Below are 13,901 nucleotides of genomic sequence, written 5' to 3' on the forward strand. Positions count from 1 at the left end.
CAATTAACTCAGTAGAAACTCTCCCTCATGACGCAAGTTATAATCACATTGTAGATCTGTGTACGGAAAGTACAGCTTCTTAAAGCCGTGTCACTACTGACAACGAAATATGGGACTGATACAGCCAGACTCTCCTATCAGTAGGAACACAAAAAATGTTTCATGGAGATGATCGTGAGGGTGGTACTCAGCATTATAAACAGAGGATCATTAGGATTAACATTTTTTCCTTACCCTTTACATTAACCAATAAAGCCCCTTGCCTCTGTTTCAGGAATGGGATCTTTATCTGTGTTTTTCCAAACGCAATTTAGAGACAACTGTGAACAAGAATTATATTCACCACTCGCTCTAACACAGCTCACGCACAGAGAGTAAGCTGATGTTGATTCTTTTCATCTAGGACAACAGACCTCAACCGGGGGTGAGTTGTAACGTCTGAGGACATTTTCGGTTGTCACACTGAAGGCAGGTGCTCCTGGCCCCTTGTGAGAAGAAGCCAGGGATGCAACTACATATCCTACGATACACAGGACCGCCCCCCATGACGGAGACTTATCTGGCCCAAAACAGTGCTGAGGCTGAGAAACCCTGGTCTAAAGAAACATCCTGCCCTCAAATCCTCTCACTGAGATTACTGAGATAAGTTGTGACTATATTATGCACAAAATGCTTCTGATTCTCTTTGCTCTGCTGCTATTAAAACCCACTGTGTAAGTTTTCTTCCCTCATACAAGGTGCCAGGCTCCACGTTCTTGCTGTTGCTAACAAGAAGGCAAATTAGTATTCTGGACAGTCCCTTCCTTGACAGACATCTAATTCAAAAGAATAACACCACCAAGAATTCAATTCAAAACTGGAAGTCAACAGTGACGATGATTCATTAACCTGAATATGAGCAGAGAGGCTCAAAACTGCATTTTTTAATTTTGAAAAACTTTGCCCTTGTTTAAAAATTTAGAAAGTTGGACTTACTCTCCTGTAGGCTCCAGTTCACTGATCTCAAACCAAACCAGAAGATCGTACTTGCTCATGCTCTGGCCAAGGCTGGTTTTGCTCATGGTGTTTAACTTGGTAGCTGGAACTTTCAAAAGTTTTTAGAAAATGTCAAAATCTGGTCCGAGTCTACTTAGTAAAAGTATAAACTTCTCTTCAAGGACACACTTGGGGAAAAAGGCAACGAAAGTCAGGGCTCCATTTCAATGCAGAAGACTCGGAAAAATGTCACCATCCACTGCATTAGTGCCTCTAAATTCAGAGAACTGGGAAAATGGAGAGTCGGCTTGTTTCTGCCTCTCAACAAACCGTATCCACTGACAAGAAAACGGGTTTCGTGCAGAGTGAACGTGCTCACAAAACTATTCAAAAACCTTCCTTAGACTGTCATATGTTCTGGCATGTGTAGCATGGTAACACTGTGGGAGAGACAGTGTGGACAGAGCCTCGTACGTCACAGGCTCTCTTCTCTCTCCCGTGCTCCCACCCAGTGGTGCCCAAACCTCCCTGTGCATTGGAGTCACCCAGGGACCTTAAAGCAAAGCCCAGGCAAGTAAATCATAGTCTCCAGGGGTGGGACCCAGTCCGCCAAGAAGACTGAACCCCCTCTAGGGACTCTAATGTGTGGGTAAGTTTAGGAACCCCTGGTCCAAGATGCAAATACAGGATTCTATAAATGATCTTATGTTACACATTTTCTTCACATTTAAATTCCATATTATTAACTGTACTGGTGAAATAAGTTAGCCAAAAACACAGTATTTCCAAGAGTTCCAAATTCTACATGGTGGGTATTTTGAAACACTACACAGAAATTCTAAAATCTGGCAATACAAAGAGCGCTCTCTGCTCAGAACCTGGGAGCACTGGAGTGAGAGTCCGGTGGCTTGGGATCTAATACCGTTCAATCACTAACTATCTATGTGACTTGGGTCGAGTTGCTTAATCTCTGGGAGTCTGTCTCCTCATCTACAAAACGTAGATCATTAATATTTAGCCCGCTATCTTGAAAAGGTATCGTGAGGACCCACTCACAGATACCTGGGTATTTAGATACCCAGGAAGTATCTAAAGGGGCCCAATACATACAGCACCAGTCAAATGTTAGCCTGTCTGCACTATTCACTCCAGCTGAATTCCACACTAGTTGGTGATGCTAGTCAAGAAAAAAATAGTGTCACTGATTCTGGTGATCACCTGATGGTCAGAAAGTGAAATCAGAAGCATTAAAAAAAACAAAAACAAAACCCACTCGCTAATAAAAATCTTGAAAATTAAAGATACCATCACAAAGAATCCAAACGAGCAAACACAATGAGGCCCTCACCTTATGTGGCGATGTGAAAGAGGCACAAGGAGAGAAGGTGTGTCCTCACATCTCTCCAAAGGAAACGTGATCCTGACAACATGCTAGACTCTACGTTCGGGTCAAGCAGCGAGGAGAAACCCCAGCGTTTCGTACGCAGAGAGCCAGGCTTTAGGATGAGCCCGGAGGACGGTTCTACATCTAAGGCAGAGCTAAGTCGGCTACTAACCATCTCGTTTAGGTGCCCTCTCACTCTGGCAGCTGGGAACTGGCAGAGAGAGGAAAGGGGGCGATGTGTCTGCCCCATCCCGGAAGGTGGCAACAGCGGAGGAAGCAAGCGCGTTGGCGTGCTCAGAAACCGCGTCCAACACATGCACATTCACATAGTCAGCTACGAGAAACCGAATCAGCTCAATCTTTCTCTCATGGTCTGAAGGCAGGATGGAGAGCAGCAGTACGGAGGTGGAGAGCAAGTGTGGGCGGGGTGGGAAGGTGGCAAGTGGGCAACAAGGAGAGAGGATGAGAATGAAGAGAAAGCAAAACAGATGAATGAACGTGCAGAATACATTTGATACGCAAAGAAACGCGCGGTCGCCAATCAGTTATGAGGAGTTACATACAAAAAGCAGAGAGATTTAGGGACAGGGAGCTTATCAAAATCTGTAATAAGAAGACCAGAAAGTTGGCAGGGAGAGAGAGCCCTATCGTTTCTGACTTCCCATTTAAATCAGGAACCAAGAATCCCAGCTCCTGCTAGACACAGGAATATGTAAGCACACACCGAGTGGAGCGGGAATGTGCAAATGGTTTCTATCTGAAAAGCCATCGGAATCAGAGCCGTGTCACCCCAAGGAGCGCTCACCTGGCTTGGAGAGCGGCATGGGCGGAGGGAAGAAGCGTCGAGATGGCTGAGGCGGGCTGCAAAGGAAGGGGACAAAGTTCAAGACTGAGAAAGGGTCCCATCAATGGCGTGTTTAAATCCCCTCTAGAAACGGATCCCTGGCACTTGCAAATGAGGCCTAGTATCAGATACCAGATATAACCCCACACAGTGAAACTGAGGCTAAGACATTTTAACAACAGTGCCCTGGGGTGTCCCGGTTAATAAACAGGAGGAGTCTTCTGCTAACACGGACACTCTGCCGTCTCCCAAAAGGCCCCACTGCTGCTCTCCTCATCACTTTCAACGTCTCTACTTACAGCTCATGCTTCATATAGTTCTGGGTTAGTTAGGAACAATTACACAGAATTCTCATGTCGCATCACCTCAGCTCTCTATCCTATTCAGAGTCTCTTCCTACAAAAGAGATAGCACCCCAGGTCAGCTGGGCAAAATTCAACGCGCTCTACCTAAATTAGTGGTTCGGTGGCTAAGAAAAAAGGTGGCGACGTTTCTAAAGAGGAAATTATCAGGGACCACAGAAAACTGTTCTTCAGTTCTCTGAGTCCCGCAAAAGGTTTCTTCCTTCCCGTCAAGTGGCAATGACAGTAAGAACGAGCCAACGATAATGTCAGCAACAAGAGCCTTTGCTTCTCTGGTCCAAACCTGTTAAGGTCCTGTCCTTGCAGATGAAGCGGGTGCTGCTGATAATGCCCAAAGACTTCAAATACTATCGGCTTGGTCTTGATATAGTCCACGAATGATTCCGTGACCTCCACTGCAATCTAATGAGGAATAAAGCCAAGCTAGATTAGGGAATGAATGACTCTAACAAACCCACATCTTTGCTGCGGTCAGAATTTTAGCGCTTCTGAGTAGCCAGGGTGGGCTGGGGATTTGACTCTGCGGGTCTCCCGCACCAAGACAGGGGCTCCGCACTGGTTTTCATTCTAAAGCGACTTTAGTAATAAGCTTTAGGCCTTCAAGACCCTCCGTCATCCGCACCTGCTGCCCTTTACACACTTACTGCTTTGGCATAAACTCACCTGCCGCTCCTCTCTCCCCTGTTGTGCCTGAGGACCTACGTAGGCCATCGCCCTGCCTGTAAGGCCTGCCCCTGTCTCTGTGCCTGTAAGTCATTCGCAGACTTCCAGGCCTGGCCCGAATAGTAACGACAGCGAGAAAACCATGCCTGTTGACAAGGCACCAGGTACATAACCAAGTCTGACCCACCTTTTCTAATCACGCTACATCCTTCAGAAAGTTCCCACCTCCTTTCCCCACCCAACTGCCAACCCCGCCCCCTGCCCCCACAGAAAAAGTAACCTAAAGTATCTTTCTGTTAATGGAGATAACTTTCCCTTCTTTCTACTTCCTCTGCATTTAACAAATACCTTGCTAATAAGCAAGGTCTCTAGGCCATGTGATACTACTGTTTCAATACGCGTTTTATGTCTCTATCATCCTAAGCTCTTCGGGGACACAACCGTCTCTGTGATTCATCACTCTTCCCTGGTGGCGTCAGCACAGTCCTTGTGCACACTATCCTCATGAGTATCTCTCAGATACGCGCATGCTCATACTCATGCAATTAAACATAAAGCAAGTGGGTTTCGTGTTTGCTGTTCCGTCTTCAGAGCTGTCCTTTCCGCTCGGACTTTAGAGAGTGAATACGGTTAACAAGAGAAGGAGAGCGGTTCAGGTCGGAGCGAATATCCTAGACACCACAGCCACATTGCTCTGGGCTTAAACCCCATCTCTGCCTCTTGTGAGCTCTGCAACCTTGGTGAGTGACTTTAACTGTTCTGCGCCTCAGTTATCTCAGCTGTCATTTGGGGGTCATGAGGGTCTGCGGTAGAAAGGTGAGGATTAAACGAATTAAGACAAAGTGTCTCAGAACAGTGACTGACACAAAATAAGCTCTCCAAGAATGTTAGCTATTGTGAGGATGATGACTTCCGAACAGAGTTTGGGTGACCCTTCCTGGAAGAGACAGAAGCTCTGTTGTCTTACTCCACGTCTGAGAGAGCTGTAAGGGGCACTAACGGATTAATCATAGTATCAGCTCCAAGGAAAACAGACTGAATCTTAATTTAGCTACAAAAGATAACGTAGTTTTTTTTTTTAACCTTATTTGCAACTGAGCAACGTAAGTATCCTCTAGTTGAAAGGATAATACATTAACTTTAACAAAACTCCTACTAAGTGTGCTTATTTTTCTAGGAAGGAAACGCTAAAAACAACTCACTACATTCAAACTGATGGAAGATTTTATTGGCAGACCAACCCCCACACTGTTACACAGGGAAGGCTGGCTGCACGGTCCGCTGAGGATGACCTCACCGCTCTAGCCACTCCCTCCATTGTCTATTCTCACCAGGAAGCCCCCCCCCCCCCCCACCCCATGCCCAACCCCAGGCACAGCAGTTTGGACGATCCTCCTTCCGGGGCTGAGAAAGCCAGAGGCTGCCCACACAGGACGAGGGCCTAACACCAGCAGCTATGGGGGCCCCCAAACCTGCAAGGCCTTTGGCAAAAACCACTTACATTCTGCACATGATAAAAGCCCAGAGGACTTCCTCTGCCGTTGTTTTTGAGGGGTTCGGTGGAGAACGCTTCATCATGGCGATGCAAAAAGCTGAATAAAAAAATAAGACACGTGAATTTCACATTAACCAGTTTCATCAACATCGATGTCGTAGGAACCTGACTTGGATCGTATGGAAAGAAGCGGCCTACTTCAGCAGAGGCTTTCACTGAGCCAAGTAATTTGTAGTTCCTTGTAATGCACGTTTTCCATGATCACTCAGATGGCATTTTAGATTTTATTTCAAAAATGACCGAAAGATTAACTGACCCTGACCACTTAGCCACCTGAACGCATATGCAAGACCTCAGATAGCAGAGCAAGAGTGAATTCAGGGAATTACTGTTTCTTTGTAGGAACATATTTTACTGAGAAAAAAAAATTATAAAATCATTTTGTGTAGAAAAGATGTGGCATATTCAGGCTTCTATAAGGAAGTGCTAAAGCCTGTGTTTGGCATTCTTGCCTAGGAGTCTCCCTAAAGACCTGCAAAGATTAGATTTAAATGTCAGCTCCTCCAGGAAGTCTTCCCCAGCTCACCCAAACAGTTCTGTCTTCCCACAGCACTAGGGACCCATTTTCTCCTCGACAGCAATTTCACTCTTTAAAATAATGTATTTACATGCCTGTCTCCCCGAGAGACAGCGAGTATCTCCTACAGTGCTCCAGATACAGAAGATACTCCTGAAATATTTGTGAAGCGATAGACTATGCTTATTCTCACAGACTGTGAGTTTTTATTGTTCTCTCTTCCTCCCTATTAGCCTGAAATGAAAAGAGGTAGAGAATTAAAGAAAACTCAATACAAAGACTTACTCCCAGACAGAAATATCCATCGGAAGGACATCCCACAAGAAAACAAGGCGGGGAAAGGAATGAATACTTTGAATAGGGTGCCGAAACCAGGATTATCAACTCCCTGTCTTCCAAATCAGTTCACGGAGTCTGAGGGTAGCAGTGTACTTTTGCCCCACATTCCTCATCCCAGATGCCACCTGCTGCCGGCACTGAAGCGTTCCGCACTACATGCACCTTATTGGTTTTCTTCTCACTCTTCTCCTTAGCCCTCTCTTTCTCTCCTACCTGTACATCTTACTCCTTTTTTCCCTTCCAATTTCTTCCTATCCAGACCATACACCATACGTGCCAGAGGCTCCAGGGGCATTACTTGATTTGCAATCTATACTCCTCCACGTTATGATTACAGCGGGTACAAATATCCTGGGGTTCCACACTGGTGATGCATGAAATCGTCCATACTGCTTGACAGCTGTGTCTTCCCTACACAAGCCAGATAAGATTCTGTAATAGCTCAAGAAGAATCTGAATCTTCTTTCAACATGAGTCAACATGCCGTCTTCTCCAGAGCTGACCCCAGGTAGAGATGCTGCTCTCTCTTTGGAGATGTTAGGACAAAAGATCAACCTAACATTACTGACATTTCAGGTGCCAGTTAACCAAGGAGGTCTGTTTCCTAAAATATTCCAGTTGCCCCACAAGAATAACGATGAAAGCACAAAGCAACTGGTTCATCTAGCAAACTCCATTGCACCCCCCCCCCCCACTCATGTTAACTTAGGGTTGCCAGTGAAAACACACTGAATGGGCAAAATCAATACTTCAACAACAACTATGAGTTAGAGCAAATGACATTAGTGGTCTACTATGCAGTAATCACGTTTGCTTCAGGACTTGGCTAAAATCTCTAGAAAGGCGGTGCTTTGTCAACTGCATTAGGATGCCTGGGAAGGCCGAGGCACATTCTGAGGGAGAGGGACAGCAGAACTTTCTAGAGCAGCCTCGTGGTGGCACCAGGGGCCAACTGATGGAACAGGGCGGGTCAGATGTCACTCTCGGTGGCCCTTCACAAGTACTGAAAAGATATACTGATGTCTGGAGGCATTAAAACTGAAGACTGACAAAAAAAGTGTTTTCCGAGGGAGGTCTTAAAAAGAATTCCAGGGCTCAAGAGGGTTACAGGCTGGAGAGAGCTTGTAGCGGAGGAGGAGCCAAACCCGTCACATCTTCTCCACATACTAGCTATTTTTCAGCTGATGTGGAATTTTACTCTCCTTTATATTATTTAAGTCAGTATTGAACAGGCATAATTGGTGGATGGACAATTCACTGCCCTCAGGCTTGTTTATTGGTAAGATACTGCTCCACGAAGAGCATTAGAATGACTAATAAACAGGCTTATCTAGATCAGATCCTGTACTGCCAGCAGAGGGGACAGGCCACGGCGGAACCCTGTGGCAGATGCACGGTCACACTCCTCCCCACGGCTAACTCTCTTTCATACCACTTTACGTGCCTGGTAGCAGTCCCATCTGGGGTGAAGAAAGCCTTTATTTCAGAAACTGCTGGTTGTGTACCTGATGAGAGCGGTACTATGTCACATATGTGGTACATCCTGCGGTTCACAGAGGACTGGGTCAACAGCCAGGATGGCGGAACCGGGGGCGGCTTACTTGAACTGACAGAAGATGTCTGCGTACTCCGGAAGGATCCCACTGGCCTGTAGCACTGTCACGCGGAAAGTGAAGGCGCTGCCCAGTTTCAGGTGGTTGCCAATCTCTTCGGAAAACCCTTCCATGACCATCTTACCGTCCAGCAAAGTGCTTGACTTCAAATCTAAAGAGGATCAAATTAGCACACAGGTGATCCAAATAATGCACACCACCTTTCAAAGAGGAGAGAGCAGAGCATTTCCGCTCCCAGTGGATGAAAGCAACCGTCTCCCTTGACAGTGCTCAATATTTTCCCCTCTTTGAAAATGTCCCCAGTCATAGTAAACTCTGTCTACGTACCCAAGTCATTCATTCGATTGATTTCTTCTGGAGGAGTGATGACCTCAGAACTCTGACCCTGCCCTTCCACAATCCTCAGTTCCTCCAGAGACAGACCAGAACGAGTCATTGCCACGGAAGAAAAGTCATTCTGAAAACAGGCAGGAGCAGGCGGATGATCAAGCTGCACGGCAGTGTGTTTTCCCCAATCTCCTTACTTATGTCTATTTGCCCAACAAGTAACGGTGACTGGAAAACTATGTGCATTGAGAGCTGCCTGAGAAAAGGCGATACAATAAAATATAAATACCCCTTTACCTCTGTAAGTGTTAGATGTGTCCCATGATCTACGAACAACCCCGGGGTTACCCATCTTTTGTGACTCTAGTCAGAAGAACGGTTCTCCAGTGAACACCCTCCTTATAAACCTGTCTTCCACTTTCTCCTTCCAGAAGGCTTCTCACCTGGTTAAAGTACTCGTTATCAAAAGATATTTTAGCTGTTCCTGATTGTCGAATTCCGGAGCCATAATCAGGAGCTTCCTCATCCGCTAAGTAGGGGGGGAAAAAAAAGGATCAAGTGAGACTACATATGGGGCAGGGGGGAATGGCTCCTGTTGGATCATAAATAGGAAAGTAGTGGAGCCCTCCGGTTCGAGAACTTTAGTAAGAGATATTTAAAGAATAAGGCTCATGCATAAGAAAGGAAGAAAAGCTGGAAGCAGGAAAGTCACAAAGGGCTGCTTCCAGCTCTACTCAGGTAAATTTACCAACCTGCTTAGCTCAAATGAGACTAGTTAATAAAGAACCAGTTTTATCCTTGATATTGTTCAAATGTCATACCTAGAAATACCGATCCTTCGCTTGGCAAGATGATGTTCAATACCACCCAACAAATATTTGAAGAAGGAGTATTTGCAGAGATTTTCATAAACTCCACCCTGGCGACTATGCCACAGATTTCCACGGGGAGAAGCTGAAAGGTCGCTCAACACAACATGGCACTTGGAAATTAAAAGACAAAAACTACAGGAAATGGCCATATTCTTCCCTCAGAATGTAGGCTGGATCATGGAAAAGTATAAAATATCGGAATCTTGATCCATGCCCAACAAAAGAGAGTCAAAGGACAGAGAGGTCTACTAGAAGTACCCTGCAAGAAGATTAAGCAAGACAGAGTCGTGGAAATCCTGTTACTTCTGAAGCAGTTTTACCAATGTCTTTTATAAAGTCAATCCGAGAGTTGTTCTTCATGTTAAAGGAGATCCCTTCGTCCCGTTACTCCAAAACAGCTGTAGCCCAGACTAAATAGAATCCGTTTATGATACTCGGGAATAATAACTAAAAGGAAGCAGTAAAGGCTTTCTCCAAGGCAGCCCGTCAATCACGTAACCGAAGCGTGGCCCCCACACAATGGGACTGCTCTGTCTCTAGGCAAAGACTCCCCAGCTCCCAGTCCGGGAGAGGGTCACCTACCTGCAATGGCCTGCACAGCCACACGCAGAAATCCCCGCACTTCACCCTTCTCACTGACAATGGCCACCCTGTGAATCAGGGGCACAGGATACAGCAGGTTGCTCAGGTAAACAAATGCCCTGGAGACAGAAACCGGCAGACAAACATCTGAGCATCCCACAGACAGAGAGGATGGCTTTCAGAGTTACCGAGAATATCTTCAAGAAACTGTGAGCCGGCTTCTGGGCCCTGTCTTAAGGTCACCTTTCTGTTCCGTACTCCCAGACTGCCCCCTCCCGCCCCCGCCCCCATTGCTTTTTCAGCACAGATGATACAGGAAGAAATGCAAATGCTTGGTAAAGCAGTTGACAAAGACCAACTTATACCAAATTACTTCCTATAAAAATGATGAGTTAAAAAAAACACAAACTAGTTGGAGGTCGCAGAGTAACAATTGGAAGCAGACTTTCGAGGTACTGCCCTATGGATGCTGCTAAGGGTGGAGAAAAGGGAGCCCACCGAAGAGCCTCACCTTTCAACAAAAGCAATTATAAAGGTGTTTTGTTTTGTTTCTCCCAACAGATAAAACAGAAGTCAGGAGACAAAAAAGGCAGGGAAATGTGATGAAGCACAGTTAATTACTCTAAAATAGATTTCAAGTCACAGCGTTATGGGTCTTTATTTTTCCCCTAGGAAATGACTGTTATCTTCAGGCAGGTGACTGACACACGTGAACAGAGAGGCTCTGTAGCTAGAAGTTTCTGCGTAGCAAGCATCTAGGAGACCCTGGAAGGGCACTGAGACAAATGTTGAGGGAGAATACAGCTGATCTCTAAAGGGCTGCTTTTGCTCCTGGATCCAAAACTTAACTCAGAAATGCAAACACAGAAGGGAGGTTACAGACCTCACGTGGTCGATTTCAAACAAACTAGCAGTCCTATAGCACATTTGCACTCTTTTTACTTCTTCCGTTATTTTGTAGCTACTGAGGGTTTTTTTAAATAATAAAAATGCGATCACAAAGCTCAGGAGCGTTCACGTCAATCAGTGGATGGGATATAGAATCTAGTTCCCACTGTTACTCCTGTCTTCCGACTTGGTATATGCTGATCTTTGAACACAAGGCAAAACAAAGAGCAAACATTTGCACCAAGGAATCAAACAAACATGACTGAACGTGACACATGTGACTTTCTGCTTCTGTTCCTGCTCTGTATCTACTCTAGAACAAAGAGAAAAGAAGGTGGAGGGGCTCTGTGGGGTTTCAACTCAATGCAATGAAAAAAAAAAACCACACACAGAAAATAGACAAAATACACCACAGAAAAACAAATGTTAATAAAACTCTAAGAGCATAAATGAAATGTGAATGAAAAGTATAACAAAAATAACTAACTGTAAATAAAACACTGAATCAGATCAAATGAAGTCTATTTCCCTTTCAGTCTGCTCCAAAGGCGGGGAGGGAAATGCTAAGAAACAGAGGATCAAGACTTTGTTGTATAAAAATTAAAAAATGAAAAGTCTTCTAAAAAGGGTTACAAACGAGACTCTCAAACATCAAAGTGCTGTGACAGAGTTTAAAGACTAAGAATCTGGCTTAAGGTACCAAATGGATCGTTTCACTTCCAAGGCGGCACCACACAGACCACCTCTGTCTCTCAATGGCATTCCGGCCACACCTGCTGGCATTCGATGCCTGGCCATCACCGAGCCACTGCACATTCTTGTCCCCTGCCTGGAGTCCTCCCTGAACACTGCGACCCACCTCACACCACTGATTTCACACCTTCAGGTCTTAGTCTGAACACCGCTCTCACGACAGCCCCCGCTTCCCACCCCCCCCACCCCCCACCCCCCCACGGCCTCTGGTGTTAAATGGTCTCGGTAACACGATTCCATCGTTGCTATGATTTCCGTTTATTTATGTGATTATCTGTCTGTCTCGCCCACCAGACTGCAAACCTGTGAGAGCAGAAATCATGTCTGGTTTGGTTGCCCCTGCCTACAGAGGGTCTGGCATATCTGAGTAAACATACTCAATAAATATCTGGCGTACGACTTAACGTCTAGGTACGTAAGTGAAGAAAAAATGATGTGCTATCTTTAAGTAGAAATGGAACATTTCCCAGAAAAATGGGTTACACCAGAGGTAGAGAAGCAAACCCATCCAACCTTACATACTAGGTTGATTTTTCTAAGCTATACTCAAGATGGACATTAACTATATAGAACAAGTTTAGGTTCCTCGCTTGTCTTGATTTGCATAGCTGGTTTTATACTTAGAACAGGAACCCCTGTTTCTAATTTTCAAAAAGCTTACCACTTGAAGGCACCACATATCATGTTCACACACACATTACAACAAAGCACTGTTTGAGCACACGTTAAAGACAAGAATCTCCTTTCTGCCCATGGCAATGGCTATTGCAAAGGTGAAAAAACAGAAAGTATTCTTGCAAATTTCCCTTTTTAGAAGAGAATTCTGTAATCCTACAGCAGTGGCAGGGGCACTGTGGCCACATAAGGGCACAGTCACCAGACAGCTCCCTGTCCTATTATCAGAACAGAGTCCTCAGCCCAAAGTCAATGCTGTGTTAAGTTCTCCTCTGAAGTTTTTTAAACTGGAATTTTAATAAATACTCTGCATTCTTGAGAGTCCTTCTACTTTGAGCTAGCAGACTGAAGGAGAACAGGGATGAGACAGGGTAAGATGTAAAGGATATATTAGCATAAATTCTGTGAAGTTACATCAAGGAGGGAAACAAATTTTGTCAACATAAAGATAAGACAAATCAGTATAATTATGGTTCTAGTTACAGGAAAAAAAAAATGTCAGTTCAGACTTAGGTATTAGAATAACCATCTTTACTCCCTTTTAACCCAGAGACTAGCTTAAATATTTTACATTTCATCCCAAATTATGATGGATGGTTCATAACATCCCAGCATGCCATAAGAGAACAGCTAAAGGGACAAGCTCTTTTAACATTCACATAAAAATTCACCAGAGGCAGCCAAGGCCAAGAAACAAAACCTCCAAATGGAATTTCACAAGAAACTGGAAAATTTTACGAGGGAATTGTATTTGCAATTAACGTGCCAATAGGGAAAGTCCAATCTTGTGAATCACAAAAACAGGAAAGAGGTCACTTCTCTTACCCAGATGTTGACCACTACACAACTGGGTGATGTTGCACAGGTATCAGTTTTGGTTGTGGATGCAAAATGTAGTTGAGGGCAAAAGTAAAGAGCTATCTTTCACTCCTCTGATCGCCATGATCTCACCTCCTCCCCCAACCTCTTCCTTGCAAGGTAAAGTTAGTCTTAGAACCCAGGGAAACCAAACACATGGAAAAATCCATTCCTGAAAGGCTCTTTAGTGTGTCTTTGAAGTGTCAAACAGACACTTTAACTGAAAATCAGAGCAGAGTTGATTGCTTTTACCTAACTTGTATCAGATATGATCACAATGAATAAAACCATAGAGAAAATAACGCACATATTTTAGAAAAAGCCAGTGAATGTCCACATTAAGTGGGATTCTGACTTCAGTTTTCCATACAAGTGACTCAAAATACAAACGCCTTGGAGTAGAACTCTTCACCAAGATACTCGTTTCGCTAGTGTGGATGACAGAATCTCAAAGATATAAAGGATCTTTAAGGCTCTTTGTTTTCCCACCTAACTCATCATTGTGCACTCGAGAACCCAAGAGGCCTCGGTTTAAGTTAAGCCTAAGCTAGGACTCAGACTTCAGACAGTCAGGGCCAGTGCTCTTCCCGAAGTGCCACGTGAGGCGAAGCTCCACACTCCTCACTGTGTTGACAGAGTACGACACAAACGGGTGGCGTTAGAAGCTGCGCAACTGGCACAGGGACCAAGCCGT

At 44.9% G+C, this 13,901-nt stretch overlaps 1 protein-coding gene across 27 annotated transcripts in view; it reads right to left on the reverse strand.

The window, feature by feature from the left end:
- Positions 1 to 13,901, reverse strand: part of KIF1B (kinesin family member 1B) — a 143,078-nt gene that overhangs the window by 25,673 nt on the left and 103,504 nt on the right. For 16 of the 27 annotated variants that reach the window (XM_058719120.1, XM_058719122.1, XM_058719123.1 and 13 more), the window contains 9 exons: positions 10,034 to 10,152; positions 9,023 to 9,108; positions 8,580 to 8,709; positions 8,241 to 8,403; positions 5,730 to 5,820; positions 3,849 to 3,967; positions 3,165 to 3,220; positions 2,532 to 2,732; positions 976 to 1,084 (listed from right to left, as the gene is read on the reverse strand). In XM_058719120.1, coding sequence (XP_058575103.1) covers positions 976 to 1,084; positions 2,532 to 2,732; positions 3,165 to 3,220; positions 3,849 to 3,967; positions 5,730 to 5,820; positions 8,241 to 8,403; positions 8,580 to 8,709; positions 9,023 to 9,108; positions 10,034 to 10,152 — 1,074 coding nt within the window. The remainder of the gene's footprint in view (positions 1 to 975; positions 1,085 to 2,531; positions 2,733 to 3,164; positions 3,221 to 3,848; positions 3,968 to 5,729; positions 5,821 to 8,240; positions 8,404 to 8,579; positions 8,710 to 9,022; positions 9,109 to 10,033; positions 10,153 to 13,901) is intronic. The other 11 variants (XM_058719130.1, XM_058719128.1, XM_058719147.1 and 8 more) reach the window with 1 other exon arrangement.

The sequence above is a fragment of the Neofelis nebulosa genome, chromosome 2 (genome assembly GCF_028018385.1).
Source record: "Neofelis nebulosa isolate mNeoNeb1 chromosome 2, mNeoNeb1.pri, whole genome shotgun sequence".
Taxonomy (NCBI): Eukaryota; Metazoa; Chordata; class Mammalia; order Carnivora; family Felidae; genus Neofelis; species Neofelis nebulosa.